Source organism: Coloeus monedula, assembly GCF_965178545.1.
Source record: "Coloeus monedula genome assembly, chromosome: 37".
Classification (NCBI taxonomy): domain Eukaryota; kingdom Metazoa; phylum Chordata; class Aves; order Passeriformes; family Corvidae; genus Coloeus; species Coloeus monedula.
The window spans coordinates 1,665,074-1,692,770 of record NC_138817.1 but is presented as its reverse complement, the minus strand read 5'-3'; the positions used below and the strand labels follow the sequence as shown (position 1 = coordinate 1,692,770).

Sequence of the window (27,697 nt, the reverse complement as noted above, 5' to 3'; positions counted from 1 at the left end):
CAAGCATTTCAACCCCAAAATCCACCCCAAAACTGGGTGGGTTTTACCCCCAATTCCACCCCAAAAATGGGCGTTTTTACCCCAAAACCGGGTGTTTTTTACCCCAAAACCGGGCGTTTTCACTTTTCCCCACAAACCCATCCCCAAAATGGGGGCCAAGTCCCCCCTGGGACCCCAAATCCCACCCCGGGGGTCCCCAAAACCCCCTCCCCCCGATGCTCACCCCACACGAGGCCACCGCGGTCGCCCCACAGGTGCCACCACCCCCGGTGCCACCTCGGCCCCAGGGCAGCTCCTGCAAGGGGGACCAGGTCAGGCCTCGGTCCCGGACGAGACCCCAAAAAAACCCTGGACGAGCCCCAAAAAATCCCCGGATGAGCCCCCAAAAAAACCCGGACGAGCCCCAAAAAATCCCCGGATGAGCCCCAAAAAATCCCCGGACGAGCCCCAAAAAATCCCCGGACGAGCCCCAAAAAAACCCCGGATGAGACCCCACAAAAGGACCCGGATGAGCCCCCCAAATTCACCTCACGGGACCCCAAAATCTGTCCTGAGACTGGGAATTTTCACCCTGAAATCCAGCCCTAAATTGGGAATTTTAACCCCAAAATTCAGCCCCTAATTGGGAACTTGAACCCCCACCATCTGCCCTGCAACTGGGAATTTGAACCCCAAAATCCCAGCCCCAAAGTGGGTGGTTTAACCCCAAAATCCAGCCTCGAATGGGGAATTTTTAACCCAAAAATCCTCCCCCAAACTGGGAACTTCAACCCCAAAATCTGCCCTGAAACTGGGAATTTTAACCCCAAAATCCAGGCCCCAAACTGGGAATTTCAACCCCCAAATCCACCCCCAAACTGGGTGTTTTAACCCCAAAATCCAGCCCCGAATGGGGAATTTTTAACCCAAAAATCCTCCCGCAAACTGGGAACTTCAATCCCAAAATCTGCCCTGAAACTGGGAATTTTAACCCCAAAATCCACCCCCAAACTGGGAACTTTAACCCCCAAATCCACCCAAAAATCGGCCCCTAAATTCAGACATTTCCACCCCAAAATTCACCCCCAAATTGGGAACTTCAACCCCAAACTCCAGGCCCCAAATTGGGAACTTTAACCCCAAAATCTGCCCCCAAACTGGGCATTTCCACCCCAAAATCCAGCCCCAAACTGGGAACTTTAACCCCAAAATCGACCCAAAAATCGGCCCCTAAATTCAGACATTTCCACCCCAAAATCCACTCCAAAACTGGGAATTTTAACCCCCAAATCCACCCCCAAAGTGGGTGTTTTAACCCCAAAATCTGCCCTGAAACTGGGAACTTTAACCCCAAAATCCACCCCCAAACTGGGAATTTTAACCTCAAAACATCACCCCCAAAATCAGGAACTTCAACCCCAAAATCCACCCCCAAAACCGCGCGTTTTAACCTCGAAACATCACCCCCAAAATCCGGCATTTCCACCCCAAATTCCACCGCCAACTCCACCCCCAAACTGGGAATTTCAGCCCCAAAATCCACCTTGAAACCGGACATTTCCGCCCCAAATTCCACCATCAAATCCACCCCCAAACTCCACCTTTTCCACCCCAAAATCCACCCCAAAATCGGGCTTTTTTTTTTTACCCCAAAACCAAGAATTTTCACCCCAAAACTGGTTTTTTTTTTTTTTACCCCAAAACCAAGAACTTTCACCCCAAAATCCACCCTGCAACGGGCAATTCTCAGCCCCTAAATCCATCCCTAAACTGGGAATTCGCACCCCCACCAAACCCACCCCAAAACCGCATCTTTTCAGCCCAAAACCCACCTCCAAATCCACCCCGAAAGTGCCGATTTCCACCCCAAAATCCGCCCCGCTCCCGTGGCCCCGCCCCTTTTCCCCCAGGCCCCGCCCCCGGCTCTCACCTCCACCAATCACGTGCAGGGGGAGGGGCCGAGCCCGGGCGCTGCCGACGCTGACTCCGCCTCCGGCGAGGGGCGGGGCTTCAGCCTTGGCCACGCCCCCTGAGGGGGCCGAAGCCCCGCAGATTTGGGGCGAAAAACCCCAAATTTGGGGCGAAACCTTTCCAATTTGGGCTTGGGATCCCCAACCCCCCCCGGTTTTGGGTTGAACCTCCCAGTTTGGGGCCAAACCCTCCCAGTTTGGGGCCAAACCTCCCCAAATTTGGGCTCAAATCCTCCCAGTTTGGAACCAAAACCCCCGAATTTGGGCTCAAACCCTCCCAGTTTGGGGCCAAACCCCCAAATTCGCGCTCAAACCCCCAAATTTGGGCTCAAACCCTCCCAGTTTGGGGCCAAACCCCCAAATTCGCGCTCAAACCCCCAAATTTGGGCTCAAACCCTCCCAGTTTGGGGCCAAACCCCCAAATTTGGACTCAAACCCTCCCAGTTTGGGGCCAAACCCCCAAATTCGCGCTCAAACCCCCAAATTTGGGCTCAAACCCTCCCAGTTTGGGGCCAAACCCCCAAATTCGCGCTCAAACCCCCAAATTTGGGCTCAAACCCTCCCAGTTTGGAACCACAACCCCCAAATTTGGGCTCAAACCCTCCCAGTTTGGGGCCAAACCCCCAAATTCGCGCTCAAACCCCCAAATTTGGGGCCAAACCCTCCCAGTTTGAAACCACAACCCCCAAATTTGGGCTCAAACCCCCAAATTTGGGCTCAAACCCTCCCAGTTTGCAACCACAACCCCCAAATTTGGGCTCAAACCCCTCCCAGTTCGGGGCCAAACTCCCGGAATTCGGGGTCGCGACCTCTCTGAATCGAAGCCGAAACTGCCCAAATTTGGGCTCGATCCCTGCGGATTTGGGGTCGAACCCCACGGATTTAGGGTCAAACCTCACGGATTTGGGGTCAAACCCCACCCTACCCCTCCCCCCACGCCCCTTACTGGGCAGGGGACACCCAGTTCCCCCAGCTCACCCCTCCCCCACTCCCCGCCCACGTCCCCTCCTGCGTCCCCCCCTCCCCCCCCCAAGTGGCCGCCGTGGCCGCCCCTCCCCCCGCTCCCGCTGTCCCCGTGCCCCCTCCCCCCCCCGCTGCGGTTGCCCCGCTCCCATACTGGTTCCCAGTAGCCGCGGCGTACTGGGAGGCCTCGGCGGCCGTCCCTCCCCCCGCGCTGGCCGCGGCCGCGGCCGCACCGGCGCCGGACGCCGCGTACTGGGCGGCGCTGGCCGCGTACTGGGCGGCGCTGGTGGCGTACTGGGAGGCGTCGGCGGTGCCGCCCGTCCCGTACTGGGAGCCGTCAGCGGCGTATTGGGAGTACTGGGAGTACTGGGAGGCGAACTGGGCGTACTGGTATTGGTACTGCGCCGCTGCCGTCCCGGTGCTGAACTGGGAGGTGCCATACTGGGAGGAAGCGGCGCCGTACTGGGAGGCGCCGGTGCCGTACTGGGAGGAGGCGGTGCCGTACTGGGAGGAGGCAGCGCTGTACTGGGAGGAGGCGGCGCCGTACTGGGCGGCGGCGGCGCCGCACTGGGAAGAGCCCAGCGAGTACTGGGAGGAGCCCAGTGAGTACTGGGCCATACGGGCGGCCATACTGGGGGTCATGGCGAAGGGGGAGGGGCTTCGGGGCGTGGCCCCGCCCCCTCCCAGCCCGGCCCCGCCCCTCCCGTGGTAGCAGCAGCCGCGGTGGCCGCAGGGGCTGATCCGATTGGCCGCCGCCACCGAGGCCACGCCCATGCCGGCGTTGCCGTGGAAACGGTGCAGGCAAGCCCCGCCCCCTAAGCGGGCAGAGCAACCTAGCCCCGCCCCCAGGTTGCCGTGGAAACGGTGCAGGCAAGCCCCGCCCCCTCCCAGCCGCGGCCACGCCCCCCCGGCCACGCCCCCTCCCCGCAGGAAGGGGGAGGAGGGGGAGCGGGGGCTCCACCCCCCGCGGGTGGGCGTGGCCAGGAAGGGCGCGGCCGCCCGCTGGAAGGAGGCGGAGCCTGGGCTGCGGGCGGCCAATAGCGGGAAGGGGCCGCCGCCCCGCCCGGCCACGCCCCTGGCGGTGGCCAATGAGAGCAGCGAGCCGGGTGGGCGTGGCGAGGGCCGCAAGCCACGCCCTCCGCCGGGTGTGAGTGACAGCAGCGAGCCGGGTGGGCGGGGCAACGCCGAGGCCCCGCCCACGGCCGTGGGTTTGAGTGACAGCAGCGGCGTGGCCGTGGTGGGCGTGGCCGGCGTGGCCGTGCTGGTGGGCGTGGCCGCCGAGGTGGTGGTGGGCGTGGCCGCCGTGGGGGAGGGCGTGGCCGGGGTGGCCGCGGGGGGCTCGGAGGGCGTGGCCGGGGCTGGGGCGGGGGAGGTGGAGGCGGGGGGAGGGGCGGCTTCGGGAGGGGCTTCGGGAGCGGCTTCGGAGGAGGAGGAGGAGGAGGAGGAGGATGAAGAGGAGGAGGAGGAAGAGGAAGAGGAGGACGAGGAGGAAGAGGAGGAGGAGGAGGAGGAGGAGGAGGAGCTGGAGGAGGAAGAGGAGGAGGAGGACGAGGACGAGGAGGAGGAGGAGGAGGAGGAGGAAGAGCGGCGCCGTTTGCGCCGGGGGACGGCCACGGCCGGGCCGGGGACGCCCTCGGCCGAGGGGGGACCCGCGGGGGGCTCGGCAGCTGGCCCCGCTCCAGGGACGGTGGCCACGGTGGCCACGGTGGCGACGGCGGCGGCGGCAACGGCGCTCGGGGACCTGCGGGGACACGGAGGGGTCAGGGAGGGGATGGGGGGGCGGGGCCTGGCTGTGGTGGGCAGGGCTTAAGGAGGGATCGGCCAATGGGAGGGGGTGCTCAAGGTGGGCGGGGCTTAGGGAGGCTGCAGCCAATGAGAAGGGAGCACTCACAGTGGGCGGGGCCTAGGGACAGGAGCAGTCACAGTGGGCGGGGCTTAGGGAGGGCTCGGCCAATGGGAGGGGGTGCTCAAGGTGGGTGGGGCTTAGGGAGGCTGCAGCCAATGAGAAGGGAGCACTCACAGTGGGCGGGGCCTAGGGACGGGAGCAGTCACAGTGGGCGGGGCTTAGGGAGGCCGCAGCCAATGGGAGGTGAGCACTCATTGTGGGCGGGGCTTAGGGAGGCTGCAGCCAATGAGAAGGGAGCACTCATTGTGGGCGGGGCTTAGGGAGGGGAGCACTCATTGTGGGTGGGGCTTAGGGAGGGCTCAGCCAATGAGAAGGGAGCACTCACAGTGGGCGGGGCTTAGGGAGGCCACAGCCAATGAGAGGGGAGCACTCAAACGGTGGGCAGGGCTTAGGGAGGCCACAGCCAATGGGAGGGGAGCACTCATTGTGGGCGGGGCTTATAGAGGGCTCGGCCAATGAGAAGGGACCACTCATTGTGGGCGGGGCTTAGGGAGGTGCAGCCAATGGGAAGGGAGCACTCACCCGGTGGGCGGGGCTTAAGGTGGCCACAGCCAATGGGAAGGGAGCTCTCATTGTGGGCAGGGCTTAGGAAGGCCGCAGCCAATGGGAGGAGAGCTCTCAAACGGTGGGCGGGGCTTAGGGAGGCCGCAGCCAATGGGAGGAGAGCTCTCAAACGGTGGGCGGGGCTTAGGGAGGCCGCAGCCAATGGGAGGGGAGCACTCATTGTGGGCGGGGCTTAGGGAGGTGACGCCAATGGGAGAGAAGCTCATTGTGGGCAGGGCTTAAGGAGGGCTCGGCCAATGAGAATGGACCACTCATTGTGGGCGGGGCTTAGGGAGGTGCAGCCAATGGGAGGGGAGCACTCATTGTGGGCGGGGCTTAGGGAGGTGCAGCCAATGAGAGAAGAGCTCTCATTGTGGGTGGGGCTTAGGGAGGGGAGCACTCGTGGGTGGGGCTTAGGGAGGTGCAGCCAATGGGAGGGGGTGCTCAAGGTGGGCGGGGCTTAGGGAGGTCGCAGCCAATGGGAGGGGAGCACTCATTGTGGGCAGGGCTTAGGGAGGTGAAGCCAATTGGAGAGAAGCTCATTGTGGGCGGGGCTTAAGGAGGGCTCGGCCAATGAGAAGGGACCACTCATTGTGGGCGGGGCTTAGGGAGGTGCAGCCAATGGGAGGAGAGCACTCACCCGGTGGGCAGAGCTTAGGGAGGTGCAGGCAATGGGAGGGGAGCACTCATTGTGGGCGGGGCTTAGGGAGGGCAGCACTTATTGTAGGTGGGGCTTAGGGAGGCTGCAGCCAATGGGAGAAAAGCTCTCATTGTGGGCAGGGCTTAAGGAATGCTCAGCCAATGAGAAGGGAGCACTCATTGTGGGCGGGGCTTAGGGAGGTCGCAGCCAATGGGAGGGGAGCACTCATTGTGGGCGGGGCTTAAGGAATGCTCAGCCAATGAGAAGGGAGCACTCATTGTGGGCGGGGCTTAGGGAGGTGACGCCAATGGGAGAGAAGCTCATTGTGGGCAGGGCTTAAGGAGGGCTCAGCCAATGAGAAGGGAGCACTCATTGTGGGCGGGGCTTAGGGAGGTGCAGCCAATGGGAGGGGAGCTCTCAAACGGTGGGCGGGGCTTAGGGAGGCCACAGCCAATGGGAGGGGAGCACTCATTGTGGGCGGGGCTTAGGGAGGGGAGCACTCATTGTGGGCGGGGCTTAGGGAGGTGCAGCCAATGGGAGGGGAGCTCTCAAACGGTGGGCGGGGCTTAGGGAGGCCGCAGCCAATGGGAGGGGAGCACTCATTGTGGGCGGGGCTTAGGGAGGGGAGCAGTCACAGTGGGCGGGGCTTAGGGAGGGGAGCACTCATTGTGGGCGGGGCTTAGGGAGGCCGCAGCCAATGAGAGGGGAGCACTCACCCAGTGGGCGGGGCCGGCGAGGGCGGGGCGGAGTCGGAAGAGCTGGAGCTGGAATCGGAGTCGGAGTCGGAGTCAGAGGAGGAGGAGGAAGAGGAGGACGAGGACGACGACGACGATGACGACGACGAGGAGCTCTTGGCGACGGCGGCCTGGGCCGTACTGGTGGTACTGGGAGCACTGGTGTCCATAGGGACGGCGGCACTGGTGGCACTGGTGGTACCGGGGATGCTCGGAGGCACGGCACTGGTGATACTGGGAGCACTGGGAGCGCTGGTGACGCTCTGAGGCGCGGAGGTGGCGGTACTGGGAGCCACGGCCACGGCGGTACTGGTGGTACTGGGTGCGCTGGGAGTCACTGCCATGGCGGTACTGGTGGTACTGGGAGTGCTGGGAGCCACGGCCACGCCGGTACTGGTGGCACTGGGAGCGCTGGGAGTCACGGCCACGCCGGTACTGGTAACATTGGGAGCACTGGCCACGGTAGTACTGGTGGCACTGGGAGTCATGGTCACGCCGGTACTGGTGATACTGGTGGCGCTGGGAGCACTGGGAGCCACGGCCATGCCGGTACTGGTGATACTGGGAGCACTGGGAATCACAGCCACACCAGTACTGGTGATACTGGGAGCACTGGAAGCCAGAGCCATGCCGCTACTGGTGATACTGGTGACACTGGGAGTCACAGCCACGCCGCTATTGGTGGTACTGGTGACACTGGGAGCCACAGCCGCGCTGGTACTGGTGAGACTGGGGGCACTGGGAGCGCTGGGAGCCACAGCCACACCAGTACTGGTGATACTGGTGGCACTGGGAGTCATAGCCACGCCGGTACTGGTGATACTGGTGGCGCTGGGGACACTGGGGACCGCAGCGATGGTCGCACTGGGAGCACTGGTGACGCTGGGAGATGCAGCAGTGGTGCCACCGGTCATACTGGGATGAGCAGGACTGGTCATACTGGTCACAGTGGGAGGAGCCGGACTGGTCACACCGGGACCAGCAGCACTGGTCACACTGGGACGAGCAGGACTGGTCGCACTGGTCACACTGGGACGAGCAGGACTGGTCGCACCGGTCATACTGGGAGGAGCCGGACTGGTCAAGCTGGTCATGCTAGGATGAGCAGGACTGGTCACACTGGTCATGCTGGGACGAGCAGGACTGGTCACATTGGGAGCAGCAGCGCTGGTCATACTGGTCGCACTGGGAGCAGCAGCACTGGTCACACTGGGATGAGCTGGACTGGTCGCACTGGTCACACTGGGACGAGCAGGACTGGTCGCACTGGTGACACTGGAAGCAGCAGCACTGGTCATACTGGGACGAGCAGGACTGGTCGCACTGGTGACACTGGGAGCAGCAGCGCTGGTCATACTGGGACGAGCAGGACTGGTCGCACTGGGAACAGCAGCGCTGGTCATACTGGGACGAGCAGGACTAGTCACAGTGGTCACACTGGGAGCAGCAGCACTGGTCGCACTGGTCATACTGGGATGAGCAGCACTGGTCGCACTGATCACGCTGGTGGCACTGGTGACACTGGGAGCCACAGCATTGGTCACGCTGCGTGTACTGGTCACACCGGCAGCAGGACTGGTCATACTGGTGACGCTGACAGCAGAACTGGTCATACTGGTGACACTGGGAGGAGCGGGTCCAGTCATACTGCTGACACTAGAAGGAGCAGGACTGGTCATACTGGTCACACTGGTCACGCCGCTCACGCCAGTGGCCCTTGGAGCGCCGCTGGTGGCACTGGTGACACTGGGAGCACTGGTGGCACCGGTGACGCTCCCAGTCACGGCCACACCGGCTCTGGTGACCCCGGGCACAACCCTGGTGGCCTCAGGGGTCGCGGCAACACTGGTCGCACTGGTCACACTGGTCGCACTGGTCACACTGGTCGCACTGGTCGCGCCGCTGGCCTTGGGGACATCCAGGCCGGTCCTGGCGACGCCGAGCGTGGTGGCCATGGCGCTGGCCATGGCGGTGGCCTTGGCGGTGGCGTCGGCGCTGGCGCGCAGGATGGCAGCGCCCAGGGGGCTGACGCCCGCGGGGACCCCGGGGGTGGCCCTGGGGACGGCGCCCACGGTGACGATGCCGGGCTTGGTGGCCCCGGGGCTGGCGTTGGTGGCCCCGGCAGTGACGTTGGTGGCCCTGGCGGTGACGTTGGTGGCCCCGGGGCTGGCGTTGGTGGCGGCTCCCACTGTGACGCTGGCGGCCTTGCCGGTGACCCCGGGGGTGGCACCGACGGCGTTCGGGGTGGCAGCCAGGGCGGCTCCGGCGGCGTTGGCGACCTTGCTGACCGCGCTGCTGGCCGCGGTGGGGCCGCCGCTGGGAACGAGGGCGGCCTTAGCGGTAACGCCGGCGTCCGTGGCGACGCCGCCGGCGGCCTTCGGGGTGGCCACAACAGCCTTGGCATCCGCGGCGTTGGCATTGGCCACCTTGGTGTCCCCGGACACGACGCCCACGGTGACTTTCGGGGCGGTGGCCACACCGGCCTTGCCGTCCACAGGGACATTGGTGGCTTTGGTGGCCACACCGGCAACCTTGGGCATGTCGAGCACCGGCGCCCTGGCGAGGCCGAGCCGCGGCGTGGCCTTACCGGTGCCCAGGGCCACGTGGGCCAGTGGCGGCAGCGCCGAGGCGGCCACGGGCGAGGAGGGCAGGCTGAGGCGGGCGGCCGGCAGCAGCGTGCCCAAGGTGCCGGCGGGGGCCCGCGCCAGTGCCCGCGGTAGCCCCGGGGGTGGCGGCGGCGGCGTCCCCAAGGCGCCCAAGCGCGGGGACGGCCGGGACGGCGCCGGGGCGGCGCGGGCGGCGTTGGGGGCCGGGGTGGCCGCGGGTTTGGGCTCGGCCGGTGGCGCCGGGGCCGCTTTGGGCACGGAGGGTGTGGCCGGTTTGGGGTCAGAGGGTGGCACCGGCGACTTGGGGACGGTCGGGGACGCGGCCGGGGCCGGCGGTTTGGTGTCCGGGGGTGGCACCGGCGACTTGGGGACGCCGGGGGACGCCACGGGCACGGCCTTGGGCGCGGCCGGGGGCGTCACCTCCACCTTGGGGACGTTCGGGGCCGGCGCCTTGGCGAGGGGCTGGCACGGGGCCGGCGCCGGCTTGAGGTCGCCCGTGGCCACTTTGGCGTCGCCCGTGGTCGTTTTGGCGTCGCCGTCGGCCGCTTTGGTGTCGTTCCCGGCCGCTTTGGCCTCGCCGGCGCTCGGCTTGGCCTCGCCGCTGCCTGTCTTGGCCGCTGGTGGCCCCGGCGATGTTTTGGTGGCCGCTGGAGACGTCGCCGGCCCCGCTGGCCCCTCAGCCGCCGGCGGCTTCTCTTCGGCCGCCGTGGCCGCCGTGGTGGCCCCGGGAGTCGCCGCCGTCGCTGCCGCGGCCTCGCTGACCGCAGGGGTGGCCTCGGGGGTGGCTTTGGTGGGGGTGGCCTCGGGAGAGGGTTTGGTAGCCGTGCCCTGCTCGGTGCCAGGTGGGGCCGGCTGCGGGGGGAGGGGCTGAGCTCCACCGATAGGGACCCACTTGGACGCGGCCGCGGTGGCCGTGGTCACCCCCGGTGTGGCCGCCGTGGCCCGGGGTGGCTGCGGGGCCGCCGGGTGCAGCTCGGCCAGCGGGACCCACTTGGGGCGAGCTGGGGGAGGGGTGGGAGTGGGGGAGGGGACGGTGGGGGGAGGGGCAGCGGGAGCCGGGGAGGCTTTGGGGGGGCTGGGCGAGGTTCTGCCGGGGGTGGGGGAGGGGCTGTCGCTGCGTCCGCGGCGCCGGCGTGAGCCGGAACGGGATCGGGGCCTCGCCCGTTTTTTGGGGAGGGGAGACGACAGCGAACGGCTGCGCCGGGCGCCGCCGCGTCGGGATTTTCCGGAAGATTCCGAGCGGCTCCGGCGGGTGCCGCGATGCCGGTGCCGGCGGCTGTCGGGAGAAGGCGACAGCGAACGGGAGCAGCGGCGGCCGCGGGAACGGGAGCGGCGCAAGGGCGAGCGGGAGCGGCGCAAGGGCGAGCGGGAACGACGGCGGGAACGGGAACGGCGGCGGGAACGGGAACGGCGCAGGGGAGACCGGGAACGGCGGCGGGAACGGGAACGGCGCAGGGGAGACCGGGAACGGCGGAGAGGGGAGCGGGAACGACGGATGGGGGAGCGGGAACGGCGGCGGGAGCGGGAGCGGGATCGGGAGCGGCCCCAGCGGCGGGAGCGGGAGCGGCGGCGGGAGCGGGAGCGGCGGCGCGGGCGGGAGCGGGAGCGGGAGCGGGCGGGCGCGGGCGCGGTCAGCGGGGTGACGGTGGCCACGGCGGGCCAGCGCAGCGGGGAGGTGGCGTTGGGCGTCCAGAGCGGGGTACGGGAGCGGGAACGGCGGCGGGAGCGGGGTCGGGAACGGGAGCGGCGGCGGGAGCGGGGTCGGGAGCGGGAGCGGCGCGAGGCGCGGGGGGCGCGGCGGCGGGAGCGGGAGCGGGAACGGGAACGGGAGCGGGAGCGGCGCAGGGAGGAGGAAGAGGAGGAAGGGGGAGGGGCGGGGGGAGGGGCGGCCGAGGAGCGTTTGGGGGGGGGTGGGGGGGTGGGGGATGGGGCGGGGCGGGGCGGGGAGGGGGGAGGGGCAGGCGCCGGGGCGGGGCTCACGGGCGGCGGCTCCGCGGGGGCGGCGACGGCGCCGGGGGGAGGGGACGGGGCCGGCGACGGCGCGAGCGGCTCCGGCTGCGGCTCCTGCCGGGAGAACGGGGCAAGGGTCAGAAATTGGGGAGGGGGGAGAGGTGAAAGCCCCTCCCCCACCACCCACCCCTCCCCTCCCCCCCCCACACACACCAGGGCCCCGCCCCTTCCCCCAGGCCCCGCCCCCGGCGCTCACCTGCGGCGGGGGAGGGGCGGCGGCGGCAGGTGAGGCCGAAGGCGGCGCCGGCTCCTCTTCCTCGCGGCGCTGGGCCGGGGCCGGGGTCGGGGTCGGGGCCGTGGCGCTGCGGGACCTGCGGGGGCGGGGGGAAGGGCGTGGGTGGGGGGGAGGGGCCGCAGAGTGGGGGGGAGGGGTGGGAGGTGGGGGAGGGGCTCACCTGCTGCGGGAGGAGCCGGAGGAGGAGGAGGAGCCGGCCGGGGAGGAAGAGCGCTCCGGCTTCTGCGATTGGCTGGTGGACCTGTGGGGGAGGGGCAGAGGTGAGGGAGGGTGGGGGGTGTGGGGGGAGGGGTGCGAGGGGTGGGGGAGGGGGTGGGGGAGGGGCTCACCTCTTGCGCTTCTTCTCCTTGGCCTTGTGCTTGGCCTTGGGGCTGGGCGAGCTGGGGGAGGGGTGGTGACGTCATTGGGGGGGTGGGGGAGGGGTCACAGGGAGGCCACGCCCACCGTGAGACCCCCCCCCCCACCCCACCCCCCCTCTCCCCCAGTCCTTACCGGTGCTTTCGCTTCTTGGCCTCCGATTCAGACCTGGGGGGAGGGGGAAGGGGCGGGGCTTAGCGAGGCCACGCCCACTTGGAACGTGTGGTCACGCCCTGTTTACCTGTGGCCACGCCCCCTTTTAGTCGGTGGGAGTGTGCTGCCCCCTAGTGGCCACGTCCACTCCTCAACCAGCCCTTGGCCACGCCCCCTTTACCTGTGGCCACGCCCCCTTTTAGTCAGTGAGCATGTGCTGCCCCCTAGTGGCCACACCCGTTCCTCCACCTACCCCGGCCACGCCCTATTTGCCAGTGGCCACGCCCCCTCTACCGGTGGCCACGCCCCCTTTTTAGCCAGCGGAAACCTGCTGTGCCCTAGTGGCCACGCCCACTCCTCAACCAGCCACTGGCCACGCCCCCTCACAATGGCCACACCCCCTTTATCTGGGCCCAGGCCACGCCCCCTCACCTGAGTGTGGCCACACCCCCTCGGCCAGGCCACACCCCCTCAGCCAAGCCTTGGCCACCCTCCCAAGTCAGACCACGCCCCCTGCACCATGACCACGCCCCCTTGAGCCAGGCCACGCCCCCTCACCCAAGCACTGGCCAGCCCCCTTGAGCCAAGCCACACCCCCTGCGCTAGACCACGCCCCCCTCAGCCAAGCCACGCCCTCCCTTGAGTGAGACCATGCCCCCTCACCTGGACTGTGGTCACACCCCCTTTATCCAGGCCACGCCCCCTTGGCCAAGTCACTCCTATTGAGCCAGGCCACGCCCCCTCACCTGAGTGTGGCCACACCCCCTCAGCCAAGCATTGGCCACGCCCCCTGAGCTGGGCCACACCCCCTTTAGCCAGGCCACGCCCCCCTTAGCCAGGCCACGCCCCCTCACCTGTGCTTCTTCTTCTTGCTCTTCTTCCTCTCCCCAGAGCGACTGGCAGACCTGGGGAGGGGGGATGGGAAAGCCCCAAAATGCCTCAAATTCCACCCAAAATTTGGCCCGAATTCACCCCAGTTCTACCTCAGGTGCCCAAAGTTCTGCAGTTGCCCTAAAAATGTTTTTTTGGGAGCCCCAAAATGCAGCGGAATGTCCCTAAAATCTTCCTGCAAACCACTCTGAAATCTCCCTGAGCCTCGTAAATTCCCCCAAATCCCCTGAAATCACCCCAAATTCACTCCTGGGAGCCCCAACCCTCCCAAAATCTTCCCGAAATCCCCCCTAAAATCACCCCAGGACATCCAAATCCATCGCCAGGATGCCCAAACCCCCTCAAACCCCCCCAAAATCACCTCCAGAAACCTGAAACCCCCCAAAATCACCCCAAAATCACCCTGAGAACACCCAAATCCACTGCTGGCAGCCCAAACCCCTCCTAAAATCACTCAGGAGCCCCAAATCTCCTTAAAATCACTCCTGGAACCCCCAATCCCTCCTAAAATCAACCCCCAGGACCCCCAAATCTCCCTAAAATCACCCCAGAGACTCCCAAATCTCCCAAAAATCCCTCCAGAACCCCCAAATCTCCCTAAAACCACCCCAGAACCCCCAAATCTCCCTAAAACCACCCCCAATCCCACCTAAAATCACCCCAGAACCCCCAAATCTCCCTAAAATCTTCCTCCAATCCCCCTAAAATCACTCCAGGACCCCCAATCCCTCCTAAAATCAACCCCCAGGACCCCCAAATCTCCTTAAAATCACCCCAGGCCACCCAAATCTCCCTAAAATCTCCCTCCAATCCCACCTAAAATCACCCCTGGCACCCCCAATCCCTCCTAAAATCACCTGAGACCCCCCAAATCTCCCTAAAAGCACTCCAGAACCCCCAAATCTCCCCAAAATCTTCCTCCAATCCCCCTCAAATCACTCCAGGACCCCCAATCCCTCCTAAAATCAACCCCCAAGACCCCCCAAATCTCCCTAAAATCACCCCAGAGACTCCCAAATCTCCCAAAAATCCCTCCAGGACACCAAATCCCTCCTAAAATCACCCCAGAACCCCCAAATCTCCCTAAAATGTCCCTAAAATGTCCCTATGACCCCCCTAAAATCACTCCAGACCCCCCAAATCTCCCTAAAATCTCCCTCCAATCCCTCCTAAAATCACCCCAAAACTCCCAAATCTCCCTAAAACCACCCCCAATCCCACCTAAAATCACCCCAGAACCCCCAAATCTCCCTAAAACCACCCCCAATCCCACCTAAAATCACCCCAAAACCCCCAAATCTCCCTAAAACCACCCCCCAATCCCACCTAAAATCACCCCAAAACCCCCAAATCTCCCTAAAACCACCCCCCAATCCCACCTAAAATCACCCCAGAACCCCCAAATCATCCCAAATCTCTCTCCAAGCCCCTTAAAATCACCCCAGAACCCCCAAATCTCCCCAAAATCTTCCTCCAATCCCTCCTAAAATCACCTGAGAGCCCCAAATCTCCCTAAAACCACCCCCCAATCCCACCTAAAATCACCCCAAAACCCCCAAATCTCCCTAAAACCACCCCCCAATCCCACCTAAAATCACCCCCAAACCCCCAAATCTCCCTAAAACCACCCCCCAATCCCACCTAAAATCACCCCAGAACCCCCAAATCATCCCAAATCTCTCTCCAAGCCCCTTAAAATCACCCCAGAACCCCCAAATCTCCCCAAAATCTTCCTCCAATCCCCCTCAAATCACTCCAGGATCCCCAATCCCTCCTAAAATCAACCCCCAAGACCCCCCAAATCTCCCTAAAATCACCCCAGAGACTCCCAAATCTCCCAAAAATCCCTCCAGGACACCAAATCCCTCCTAAAATCACCCCAGAACCCCCAAATCTCCCCAAAATCTCCCTCCAATCCCACCTAAAATCACCTGAGAGCCCCAAATCTCCCTAAAACCACCCCCAATCCCTCCTAAAATCACCCCAGAACCCCCAAATCATCCCAAATCTCTCTCCAAGCCCCCTAAAATCACCCCAGAACCCCCAAATCATCCCAAATCTCTCTCCAAGCCCCTTAAAATCACCCCAGAACCCCCAAATCTCCTTGAAATCACCCCAGGACCCCCAAATCTCCCTAAAATCACCCCAGAGACTCCCAAATCTCCCAAAAATCCCTCCCAGGACCCCCAAATCTCCCTAAAATCTCCCTCCAATCCCACCTAAAATCACCCCAGGACGCCCAAATCACCCCAAGTCTCTCTCCAAGCCCCCTAAAATCACCCCAGAACCCCCAAATCTCCCTAAAATCACCCCAAAACCCCCAAATCTCCCTAAAACCACCCCCCAATCCCACCTAAAATCACCCCAAAACCCCCAAATCTCCCCCAAAACCACCCCAAAAAACCAACCCCACCTGCCCCGATCCTTCTTCTTCTTCTTCTTCTTCTGCTTGGGCGACGGCGACCGAGAGCTCGACTCCTCGGGGACGGCGCTGCCGGGAGAAAAGAGGGGGGGGATATGAACACCCCGTTATTTTTTTGGGGGGGGGGGGAGGTTTTGGGGGGACCCTAAAAGGTTTTTGGGGGTACCTGGGGGGCTCAGGGGGCTCCTGGGGGGGCTCCTTGGGCCGGCGGGAGGGGTCGAAGGAGCTGCCGTCCACGTAGGAGTCGCTGATGCCGAAAGCGGCGCGGAGCCGCTCGTTCTTGCGCTCGTTAGCCTCGGCCAGCTGGTGCGTCTCGGTGACGCTAATTAGGGGGTGATTAAGGGGTGAGGGTGAGGGGTTGGTTAATGAGGGCGGAGGTTTGGGGGGGATGGAAGGATTTTAGGGGGGGTTTGGGGGTTCCAGGGGGGATTGGAGGAGGGGTTGGAGGGAGATTTTAGAGAGATTCGGGGGTTCTGGGAGGGATTTGAGGAGGGATTGAGGGTCCTGGAGGGATTTTAGGGAGATTTGGGGGTTCTGGAGTGGTTTTAGGGAGGTTTGGGGGAGATGGAGGGATTTTAGGGGGGCTTGGGGGTTCCAGGGGGGATTGGAGGAGGGGTTGGAGGGAGATTTTAGGGAGATTCGGGGGTTCTGGGAGGGATTTGAGGAGGGATTGAGGGTCCTGGAGGGATTTTAGGGAGATTTGGGGGTTCTGGGGTGGTTTTAGGGAGATTTGGGGGTTCTGGGGTGGTTTTAGGGAGATTTGGGGATCCAGGAGTGGTTTTAGGGAGATTTGGGGGGTGTTGGGGTGATTTTAGGGAGATTTGGGGGTTCTGGAGTGGTTTTAGGGGGATTGGAAAAAGATTTTGGGGAGATTTGGGGGTTCTGGAGTGGTTTTAGGGAGATTTGGGGATCCAGGAATGGTTTTAGGGAGATTTGGGGATCCAGGAATGGTTTTAGGGAGATTTGGGGATCCAGGAGTGGTTTTAGGGAGATTTGGGGGTTCTGGGGTGGTTTTAGGGAGATTTGGGGGTTCTGGGAGGGATTTTTGGGAGATTTGGGAGTCTCTGGGGTGATTTTAGGGAGATTGGAGGAAGATTTTGGGGAGATTTGGGGGTTCTGGAGTGGTTTTAGGAGGGATTGGGGGTCCTGGGCACGATTTTAGAGGGAGATTTTAGGGAGATTTGGAGGTTCTGGAGTGGTTTTAGGGAGATTTGGGGGGTGTTGGGGTGATTTTAGGGAGATTTGGGGGTTCTGGGAGGGATTTGAGGAGGGATTGAGGGTCCTGGAGGGATTTTAGGGAGATTTGGGGGTTCTGGGGTGGTTTTAGGGAGATTTGGGGATCCAAGAGTGGTTTTAGGGAGATTTGGGGGGTGTTGGGGTGATTTTAGGGAGATTTGGGGGTTCTGGAGTGGTTTTAGGGGGATTGGAAAAAGATTTTGGGGAGATTTGGGGGTTCTGGAGTGGTTTTAGGGAGATTTGGGGATCCAGGAATGGTTTTAGGGAGATTTGGGGATCCAGGAGTGGTTTTAGGGAGATTTGGGGGCTCTGGGAGTGATTTTAGGGAGATTTGGGGGTTCTGGGAGGGATTTTTGGGAGATTCGGGGCTCCTGGGGTGATTTTAGGGAGATTTGGAGAAAGATTTTAGGGAGATTGGGGGATTGGAGGGAGATTTTTGGGAGATTTGGGGGTTCTGGGAGGGATTTTAGGAGGGATTGGGGGTCCTGGGCACGATTTTAGAGGGAGATTTTAGGGTTATTTGGGGGTTCTGGGAGGGATTTGAGGAGGGATTGAGGGTCCTGGAGGGATTTTAGGGAGATTTGGGGGTTCTGGGGTGGTTTTAGGGAGATTTGGGGGTTCTGGGAGGGATTTTTGGGAGATTTGGGAGTCTCTGGGGTGATTTTAGGGAGATTGGAGGAAGATTTTGGGGAGATTTGGGGGTTCTGGAGTGGTTTTAGGAGGGATTGAAGGAAGATTTTGGGGAGATTTGGGGGTTCTGGAGTGGTTTTAGGAGGGATTGGGGGTCCTGGGCACGATTTTAGAGGGAGATTTTAAGGAGATTTGGGGGTTCTGGAGTGGTTTTAGGGAGATTTGGGGATCCAGGAGTGGTTTTAGGGAGATTTGGGGGGTGTTGGGGTGATTTTAGGGAGATTTGGGGGTTCTGGGAGGGATTTTTGGGAGATTCGGGGCTCCTGGGGTGATTTTAGGAAGAGTTGGAGAAAGATTTTAGAGAGACTGGGGGATTGGAGGGAGATTTTTGGGAGATTTGGGGGTTCTGGGAGTGGTTTTAGGAGGGACTGAGGGTCCTGGAGGGATTTTAGGGAGATTTGGGGGTTCTGGGAGGGATTTTTGGGAGATTTGGGAGTCTCTGGGGTGATTTTAGGGAGATTGGAGGAAGATTTTGGGGAGATTTGGGGGTTCTGGGGTGATTTTAGGGAGATTTGGGGGTTCTGGAGTGGTTTTAGGAGGGATTGGGGGTCCTGGAGTGATTTTAGGGGGATTGGAAAAAGATTTTGGGGAGATTTGGGGGTTCTGGAGTGGTTTTAGGGAGATTTGGGGATCCAGGAGTGGTTTTAGGGAGATTTGGGGGCTCTGGGAGTGATTTTAGGGAGATTTGGGGGTTCTGGGAGGGATTTTAGGGAGATTTGGGGGTTCTGGGAGGGATTTTAGGAGGGATTGGGGGTCCTGGGCACGATTTTAGAGGGAGATTTTAGGGAGATTTGGGGGTTCTGGAATGGTTTTAGGAGGGATTGGGGGTCCTGGAGTGGTTTTAGGGGGATTGAAGGAAGATTTTGGGGAGATTTGGGGGTTCTGGAGTGCTTTTAGGGAGATTTGGGGATCCAGGAATGGTTTTAGGGAGATTTGGGGATCCAGGAGTGGTTTTAGGGAGATTTGGGGGGTGTTGGGGTGATTTTAGGGAGATTTGGGGGTTCTGGGAGGGATTTTTGGGAGATTCGGGGCTCCTGGGGTGATTTTAGGAAGAGTTGGGGGTTCTGGAGTGGTTTTAGGAGGGATTGGGGGTCCTGGAGTGGTTTTAGGGGGATTGGAGGAAGATTTTGGGGAGATTTGGGGGTTCTGGGAGGGATTTTAGGAGGGATTGGGGGTCCTGGGCACGATTTTAGAGGGAGATTTTAGGGAGAGTTGGAGGTTCTGGAGTGGTTTTAGGGAGATTTGGGGGTTCTGGAGTGGTTTTAGGGAGATTTGGGGGGTGTTGGGGTGATTTTAGGGAGATTTGGAGGTTCTGGGAGGGATTTTAGGGAGATTTGGGGGTTCTGGAGTGGTTTTAGGGAGATTTGGGGGTTCTGGAGTGGTTTTAGGAGGGATTGGGGGTCCTGGAGTGGTTTTAGGGGGATTGGAGGAAGATTTTGGGGAGATTTGGGGGTTCTGGAGTACTTTTAGGGAGATTTGGGGATCCAGGAGTGGTTTTAGGGAGATTTGGGGGGTGTTGGGGTGATTTTAGGGAGATTTGGGGGTTCTGGGAGGGATTTTTGGGAGATTCGGGGCTCCTGGGGTGATTTTAGGAAGAGTTGGAGGAAGATTTTAGGGAGATTGTGGAGTTGGAGTGAGATTTTTGGGAGATTTGGGGATCCTGGTGTGATTTTAGGGAGATTTGGGGGTCCCAGGGATGATTTTAAGGGGGGTCTGAAGGAGATTTTTGGGAGATTTGGGGATCCTGAGGTGATTTTAGAGAGGTTTGGGGGTTCTGGGAGGGATTTTAGGGGGGGGTTGGGGTTGTCAAGAGTGATTTTAGGAGGGATTTAGAGCTCCCAGGAGTGGATTTGGGGTGATTTGAGGGGATTTTGGGGGCTGCTCACGTGGGTTTCTGGTCGGGGTCCCCCGGGGCCTCGTCCTTCTCCAGCAGCATCGTGCGGAACGTGGCCACCTTGGCCTCGATCTCCTCGGCCGAGTAGCTGCAAAACAGGGGGGGTCAGGGGGGCCCCCAAATTTGGGGAGGGGGCTCAAGGGCTTTGAGGGGGTTGGAAAGATTTCAAGGGGTTCCCTGAGGAGTTTGGGAGGGTTTAAAGGGGAATTTGGGGGCTCTAAAGGGGAATTTGGGGGGTCCCTGAGGGGTTTGGGAGCTCTAAAGGGGAATTTGGGGGGATTTAAGGGGAATTTGGGGGGTCCCTGAGGGGTTTGGGGGCTCTAAAAGAGAATTTGGGGGGGTTTAAAGGGGAATTTGGGGGCTCTAAAGGGGAATTTGGGGGGTCCCTGATGGGTTTGGGGGGATTTAAGGGGAATTTGGGGGCCCTAAAGGGGAATTTGGGGGTCCCTGAGGGATTTGGGGGCTCTAAAGGGGAATTTGGGGGTCCCTGAGGGATTTGGGGGTCCCTGAGGGATTTGGGGGTTTAAAGTGGAATTTGGGGAGTCCCTGAGGGAAATTTGGGGAGATTTAAGGGGAATTTGGGAGCTCTAAAGGGGAATTTGGGGGGTCCCTGAGGGGTTTGGGGGCTCTAAAGGGGAATTTGGGGGGTTCCTAAGGGGTCTGGGGGCTCTAAAAGAGAATTTGGGGGGGTTTAAAGGGGAATTTGGGGGCTCTAAAGGGGAATTTGGGGGGTCCCTGAGGGGAATTTGGGGAGATTTAAGGGGAATTTGGGGCTCTAAAGGGGAATTTGGGGGATTTAAGGGGAATTTGGGGGCTCTAAAGGGGAATTTGGGGGGTCCCTGAGGGGTCTGGGGGTTTAAAGGGGAATTTGGGGGTCCCTGAGGGGAATTTGGGGGCTCTAAAGGGGAATTTGGGGGGTCCCTGAGGGGTTTGGGGGTTTAAAGGGGAATTTGGGGGTCCCTGAGGGGAATTTGGGGGCTCTAAAGGGGAATTTGGGGGGTCCCTGAGGGGTTTGGGGGCTCTAAAGGGGAATTTGGGGGGTCCCTGAGGGGTTTGGGGGGATTTAAGGGGAATTTGGGGGCTCTAAAGGGGAATTTGGGGCTCTAAAGGGGAATTTGGGGGTCCCTGAGGGGATTTTGGGGAGATTTAAGGGGAATTTGGGGGCTCTAAAGGGGAATTTGGGGGGTCCCTGAGGGGTTTGGGGGCTCTAAAGGGGAATTTGGGGCTCTAAAGGGGAATTTGGGGGGTCCCTGAGGGGTCTGGGGGCTCTAAAGTGGAATTTGGGGAGTCCCTGAGGAAAATTTGGGGGGATTAAAGGGGAATTTGGGGGCTCTAAAGGGGAATTTGGGGGGTCCCTGAGGGGTTTGGGGGGCTCTAAAGGGGAATTTGGGGGGATTTAAGGGGAATTTGGGGGGATTTAAGGGGAATTTGGGGGGATTTAAGGGGAATTTGGGGGATTTAAGGGGAATTTGGGGGATTTAAGGGGAATTTGGGGGTCCCTGAGGGGTCTGGGGGCTCTTTCAAGCCATTTTTTGGGGCATTTTTGGTTCTTTTTAAAATCTCTTTAATCCCAAAATCTTTGGACGCTGTTCTTTGCTATTTTTGGGGGGTTTCAGGTCATTTTTGAGCTCTTTCAAGGCATTTTTTGGGGCATTTTTTGCCTTTTTTTCAACCATTTAATCCCAAAACTTCTAGACACCGTTCTGGGCTATTTTTGGGGTGTTTTAAATCATTTTGATGCCATTTTCTGAGGCATTTTTGGCTTTTTGTTAAACTATTTAATCCCAAAACTTCCGGACACCCTTCTGGGCTATTCTTGGGGCGTTTCAGGTCATTTTTGAGCTGTTTTAAGCCATTTTTGGGACACTTTTGCCTCTTCTTTAAACCACTTAATCCACAAATTTCTACAACCTCCTCCAAACCATTTTTGGGGCGTTTTTTTCCCATTTTTGGGGCGTTTTTTTCCCATTTTTGGGGGCATTTTTTTCCTGTTTTTTGGGCGTTTTTTTCCTGTTTTTTGGAGCGTTTTTTTCCCATTTTTTGGGGCCTTTTTTTCCCATTTTGGGAGCGGTTTTTTCCTATTTTTTGGGGTTTTCCCCATTTTCGGGGACCTTTTTTTCCCATTTTTGGGGGCCTTTTTTTCCCATTTTGGGGACTTTTTTTCCCATTTTGGGGGGCGTTTTTTTCCCATTTTCTGGGGCATTTTTTTCCCGTTTTTTGGGGCATTTTTTTCCCATTTTTTGGGGGGCATTTTTTTCCCATTTTCTGGGGCCTTTTTTTCCCATTTTGGGGCGTTTTTTTCCCATTTTTGGGGGCATTTTTTTCCCATTTTTTGGGGCATTTTTTTCCCGTTTTTTGGGGACCTTTTTTTCCCATTTTTGGGGGCGTTTTTTTCCCGTTTTTTGGGGCCTTTTTTTCCCATTTTGGGGGCGTTTTTTTCCCGTTTTTTGGGGCTTTTTTTCCCCATTTTTGGGGGCCTTTTTTTCCCGTTTTTTGGGGCGGTTTTTTTCCCATTTTTGGGGCCTTTTTTTCCCATTTTTGGGGCGTCTTTTTCCCGTTTTTTTGAGGCGTTTTTTTCCTGGTTTTGGGGCGGTTTTTTCCCATTTTTGGGGCATTTTTTTCCCGTTTTTTGGGGCATTTTTCTCCCGTTTTTTGGGGCGGTTTTTCCCATTTTTGGGGGCGTTTTTTTCCCATTTTTGGGGGCGTTTTTTTCCCATTTTTGGGGGCGTTTTTTTCCCCTTTTTAGGGGCGTTTTTTTCCCATTTTGGGGCTTTTTTCCCCCATTTTTGGGACCTTTTTTTCCCCATTTTTGGGGGCATTTTTTTCCCATTTTGGGGGCCTTTTTTTCCCATTTTCTGGGGCGTTTTTTTCCTGTTTTTGGGGGCATTTTTTTCCCATTTTTTGGGGCATTTTTTTCCCATTTTGGGGGCTTTTTTTCCCCATTTTTGGGGGCCTTTTTTTCCCGTTTTTTGGGGCGGTTTTTTTCCCATTTTTGGGGCGGTTTTTTCCTGTTTTTTGGGGGTGTTTTTTTCCCGTTTTTTGGGGCCTTTTTTTCCCATTTTTGGGGCTTTTTTTCCCATTTTTGGGGCATTTTTTTCCCGTTTTTTGGGGCGGTTTTTTCCCATTTTTGGGGGCGTTTTTTTCCCATTTTTTGGGGCATTTTTTTCCCCTTTTTTGGGGCATTTTTTTCCCATTTTTTGGGGCATTTTTTTCCCCTTTTTTGGGGCATTTTTTTCCTATTTTTTGGGGCTTTTTTTCCCCATTTTTGGGGGCCTTTTTTTCCTGTTTTTTGGGGCGGTTTTTTTCCCATTTTTGGGGCGGTTTTTTCCTGTTTTTTGGGGGTGTTTTTTTCCCGTTTTTTGGGGCATTTTTTTCCCGTTTTTTGGGGCTTTTTTTTCCCATTTTTGGGGCAGTTTTTTCCCATTTTTGGGGCTTTTTTTCCCCATTTTTTGGGGCATTTTTTTCCCCTTTTTTGGGGCGGTTTTTTTCCCATTTTTGGGGCGGGTTTTTCCCCTTTTTTGGGGCGGTTTTTTCCCATTTTTGGGGGCGGTTTTTTCCCATTTTTGGGGGCGGTTTTTTCCCATTTTTGGGGGCGGTTTTTTCCCGTTTTTTGGGGCTTTTTTTTCCCATTTTTGGGGCAGTTTTTTCCCATTTTTGGGGCTTTTTTTCCCCATTTTTTGGGGCATTTTTTTCCCCTTTTTTGGGGCGGTTTTTTTCCCATTTTTGGGGCGGGTTTTTCCCCTTTTTTGGGGCGGTTTTTTCCCATTTTTGGGGGCGGTTTTTTCCCATTTTTGGGGGCGGTTTTTTCCCATTTTTGGGGGCGTTTTTTTCCCGTTTTTTGAGGCATTTTTTTTCCCGTTTTTTGGGGCATTTTTTTTCCCATTTTTGGGGCTTTTTTTTCCCATTTTGGGGGCCTTTTTTTCCCATTTTTGGGGGCCTTTTTTTCCCATTTTGGGGACGTTTTTTTCCCATTTTTTGGGGCGTTTTTTTCCCATTTTTTGGGGCATCTTTTTCCCGTTTTTTGGGGCATCTTTTTCCCGTTTTTTGGGGCGGTTTTTTCCCATTTTTGGGGGCCTTTTTTTCCCATTTTCTGGGGCCTTTTTTTCCCATTTTCTGGGGCCTTTTTTTCCCATTTTGGGGACGTTTTTTTCCCATTTTTGGGGACGTTTTTTTCCCATTTTCTGGGGCGTTTTTTTCCCATTTTCTGGGGCGTTTTTTTCCCATTTTGGGGACCTTTTTTTCCCATTTTTGGGGGCCTTTTTTTCCCATTTTCTGGGGCCTTTTTTTCCCGCTTTTTGGGGCATTTTTTTCCCATTTTTGGGGGTGTTTTTTTCCCATTTTCTGGGGCATTTTTTTCCCATTTTGGGGGCCTTTTTTTCCCGTTTTTTGGGGCATTTTTTTCCCATTTTTTGGGGCGTTTTTTTCCCCTTTTTAGGGGCATTTTTTTCCCATTTTTGGGGCCTTTTTTTCCCATTTTCTGGGGCATTTTTTTCCCATTTTCTGGGGCATTTTTTTCCCATTTTTGGGGGCGTTTTTTTCCCATTTTTTGGGGCATTTTTTTCCCCTTTTTTGGGGCATTTTTTTCCCCTTTTTAGGGGCGTTTTTTTCCCATTTTTGGGGCCTTTTTTCCCATTTTTGGGGCCTTTTTTTCCCGTTTTTGGGGCGTTTTTTTCCCGTTTTTTGGGGCATTTTTTTCCCCTTTTTTGGGGGCATTTTTTTCCCGTCTTTTGGGGCGTTTTTTTCCCCATTTTTGGGGCATTTTTTTCCCCTTTTTTGGGGCATTTTTTTCCCATTTTTTGGGGCATTTTTTTCCCATTTTTTGGGGCGGGTTTTTCCCCTTTTTGGGGGCGGTTTTTTCCCATTTTTGGGGGCGGTTTTTTCCCGTTTTTTGGGGCGGTTTTTTCCCGTTTTTTGGGGCATTTTTTTCCCGTTTTCTGGGGCCTTTTTTTCCCATTTTGGGGCCTTTTTTTCCCATTTTTGGGGCCTTTTTTTCCCATTTTTGGGGCATTTTTTTCCCGTTTTTTGGGGCCTTTTTTTCCCATTTTGGGGCATTTTTTTCCCATTTTGGGGGCCTTTTTTTCCCATTCCTGGGGCATTTTTTTCCCATTTCTGGAGCATTTTTTTCCCATTTTCTGGGGCATTTTTTTCCCCATTCTTGAGGCATTTTTTTCCCATTTTCTGGGGCCTTTTTTTCCCATTTTGGGGCAGTTTTTTCCCATTCTGGGGCCTTTTTTTCCCATTCCTGGGGCATTTTTTTCCCCATTCTTGAGGCATTTTTTTCCCATTTTTGGGGCGTTTTTTCCCCGTTTTTGGGGCGGTTTTTTCCCATTTTTTGGGGCCTTTTTACCCCGTTTTTGGGGCTCACCCCTGTTCCTCCATGAGCTCGGCCAGCTCCAGGCATTTCAGCTCCACCCTCCTCTTGCGCTGGTGGTCGAGGATGTCGGGGTTGGGTTTCTTGGCCAGGGCGGCCTCGAGGCGCCGCAGCTCCTCCTCGCCGGGGGGGGGGTCCCCGCCCACCCCCCCTTTCTTGGGCCGCAGGGCCGAGAGGTTGCGCTGGACGTAGCCATTGGTGCCGCTGCCCCGCGGCGTCGGCAGCCCGATCCCATTGTACATCCCTCCGCTGGGAATGGGGCAGTCAGGGCCCCCCAAATCCCCCAAAACCTCCCCCTAGTGACCCCTCAAACCGCCCCAAAATCGCCCCCTTGTGACCCCTAAAACCTCCCAAAAACCTCCCCAAAAATCCCCCAAAATCTCCCCCTAGTGACCCTCAAACCGCCCCAAAATCTCCCCCTCGTGAACCCAAAACCGCCCCAAAACCTCCCCCTTGTGACCCTCAAACCACCCCAAAATTGTGACCCTCAAACTGCCCCAAAACTTCCCCCTTGTGACCCTCAAACCGCCCCAAAATCGCCCCCTAGTGAACCCAAAACCGCCCCAAAATCTCCCCCTTGTGACCCTCAAACCACCCCAAAATCTCCCCCTTGTGACCCCTAAAACCGCCCCAAAATTGTGACCCTCAAACTGCCCCAAAATCTCCCCCTTGTGACCCTCAAACCGCCCCAAAACCGCCCCCTTGTGACCCCCAAAACCTCCCCAAAACCTCCCCCTTGTGACCCCTAAAACCGCCCCAAAATCTCCCCCTTGTGACCCTCAAACCGCCCCAAAATCTCCCCCTTGTGACCCCTAAAACCGCCCCAAAACCTCCCCCTTGTGACCCCTAAAACCTCCCAAAAACCTCCCCAAAAATCCCCCAAAACCTCCCCCTAGTGACCCCTCAAACCGCCCCAAAATCGCCCCCTTGTGACCCCTAAAACCTCCCAAAAACCTCCCCAAAAATCCCCCAAAACCTCCCCCTTGTGACCCCTAAAACCGCCCCAAAACCTCCCCCTTGTGACCCCTAAAACCTCCCCAAAATCTCCCCCTTGTGACCCCCAAAACCTCCCCAAAACCTCCCCCTTGTGACCCTAAAAATGCCCCAAAACCTCCCCCTTGTGACCCCAAAACCTCCCCAAAATCTCCCCCTTGTGACCCCCAAAACCGCCCCAAAACCTCCCCCTTGTGACCCCTAAAACCTCCCCAAAATCTCCCCCTTGTGACCCCCAAAACCTCCCCAAAATCTCCCCCTTGTGACCCCTAAAACCGCCCCAAAATCTCCCCCTTGTGACCCCCAAAACCTCCCCAAAATCTCCCCCTTGTGACCCCTAAAACCGCCCCAAAATCTCCCCCTTGTGACCCCCAAAACCTCCCCAAAATCTCCCCCTTGTGACCCCCAAAACCTCCCCAAAACCTCCCCCTTGTGACCCCTAAAACCGCCCCAAAATCTCCCCCTTGTGACCCCTAAAACCTCCCCAAAACCTCCCCCTTGTGACCCCCAAAACCTCCCCAAAATCTCCCCCTTGTGACCCCTAAAACCGCCCCAAAATCTCCCCCTTGTGACCCCCAAAACCTCCCCAAAATCTCCCCCTTGTGACCCCTAAAACCGCCCCAAAATCTCCCCCTTGTGACCCCCAAAACCTCCCCAAAATCTCCCCCTTGTGACCCCTAAAACCTCCCCCCAAAACTGCCCCTTTATGACCCCAAAAACCTCCCCAAAACCTCCCCTCAGTGACCCCCAAAACCTCCCCCAAAAATCCCCCAAATCCTCCCCAAAAACCTCCTCTCAAATCCCCAAATATCCCCCCAAAACCCCAAAAACCTCCCCCAAATCTTCCCCTCACTGACCCCCAAAACTTCCCCCAAAACCCCAAAAACCTCCCCCAAATGCCCCCCAAAACTTCCCCTCACTGACCCCAAAAACCCCCCCAAACCTCCCCTCAAATCCCCAAAAATCCCCCAAAATCCTCCCCTCAGTGACCCCCAAAACCTCCCCAAAAATCCCCCAAACCTCCCCAAAAACCTCCCCTCAAATCCCCAAAAATCCCCCAAAATCCTCCCCTCAGTGACCCCCAAAACCTCCCCCAAAAATCCCCCAAATCCTCCCCAAAAACCTCCCCCAAAACCCCAAAAACCTCCCCCAAATGCTCCCCAAAACCTCCCCCAAATGCCCCAAAAATTCCCCAAATCCCCCCAAAATCTCCCCCAAATCCCCCACTCCTTTCCCCCATCCCCCCTTCCCCCTTCCACCAACCTTTTACAACCCAAAATCCCGCTTTTCTCCTCAAAATTCCCCTTCTCCTTCGTGCAAACCCTGAAACCCTCTTGAAATTGCCCAAAAATTCCCTTTTTCCCCCAAAACTTCCCCGAGCACCGCTTGTTTCACCTCAAAACCGCCCAAAACCATTGTTCGCCCCCAAAAACCCAAGTTTTCCCCTCACAAAGCTCCTCAAATCCCTTTTTTCCCCTCAAAACACCACCTCACCCTCCTCAGAAAACCCCTTTTTCCACTCAAATCGCCCCAAAATCCCCTTTTCCCTCCCCAAATTGCTTTTCACCCCAAAACCCCTTTTCCAGCTCAAATCACCCCAAAAATCCCCTTTTCCCTCCTCAAATCTCTACGTTTTCACCCTAAAATCCCTTTTTCCCCAAGAAATCCCTTTTCCCTCCCAAAATCGCTTCTTTTTCACCCCCAAACCCCCTTTTCCCTCTCAAATTACCCCAAAATCCCCTTTTCCCTCCCCAAATCTCTACTTTTTCACCCTAAAATCCCTTTTCCCACTCAAATCACCCCAAAATCCCCTTTTCCCTCCCCAAATTGCTTTTCACCCCAAAATCCCTTTTCCCGCTCAAATTACCCCAAAAATCCCCTTTTCCCTCCTCAAATCTCTACTTTTTCACCCTAAAATCCCTTTTTCCCCAAGAAATCCCTTTTCCCTCCCAAAATCGCTTTTTCACCCCCAAACCCTTTTCCCACTCAAATCGCCCCAAAATCCCCTTTTCCCTCCCCAAATCTCTACTTTTTCACCCTAAAATCCCTTTTTCCACTCAAATCACCCCAAAATCCCCTTTTCCTTCCCCAAATCGCTTCTTTT

General features: G+C 58.1%; 1 protein-coding gene across 3 annotated transcripts in view; it reads right to left on the bottom strand.

Moving 5' to 3' along the window:
• Window positions 1-27,697, bottom strand: part of LOC309584196 (uncharacterized protein) — a 33,604-nt gene that overhangs the window by 1,014 nt on the left and 4,893 nt on the right. For 2 of the 3 annotated variants that reach the window (XR_014227202.1, XR_014227203.1), the window contains exons 2-13: window positions 24,595-24,849; window positions 19,222-19,317; window positions 15,576-15,731; window positions 15,401-15,478; window positions 12,951-13,001; window positions 12,079-12,111; window positions 11,916-11,966; window positions 11,747-11,827; window positions 11,548-11,662; window positions 6,718-11,405; window positions 1,910-4,653; window positions 224-295 (exon numbers count right to left, since the gene is read on the bottom strand). Coding sequence is in view for 1 of the 3 variants with exons in the window: in XM_082300141.1 (XP_082156267.1) it covers window positions 2,892-4,653; window positions 6,718-11,405; window positions 11,548-11,662; window positions 11,747-11,827; window positions 11,916-11,966; window positions 12,079-12,111; window positions 12,951-13,001; window positions 15,401-15,478; window positions 15,576-15,731; window positions 19,222-19,317; window positions 24,595-24,842 (7,359 nt within the window). In the remaining 2 variants the exon portion in view is untranslated. Of the gene's footprint in view, window positions 1-223; window positions 4,654-6,717; window positions 11,406-11,547; window positions 11,663-11,746; window positions 11,828-11,915; window positions 11,967-12,078; window positions 12,112-12,950; window positions 13,002-15,400; window positions 15,479-15,575; window positions 15,732-19,221; window positions 19,318-24,594; window positions 24,850-27,697 lie in introns of those variants that run through there. The other variant, XM_082300141.1, reaches the window with a different exon arrangement.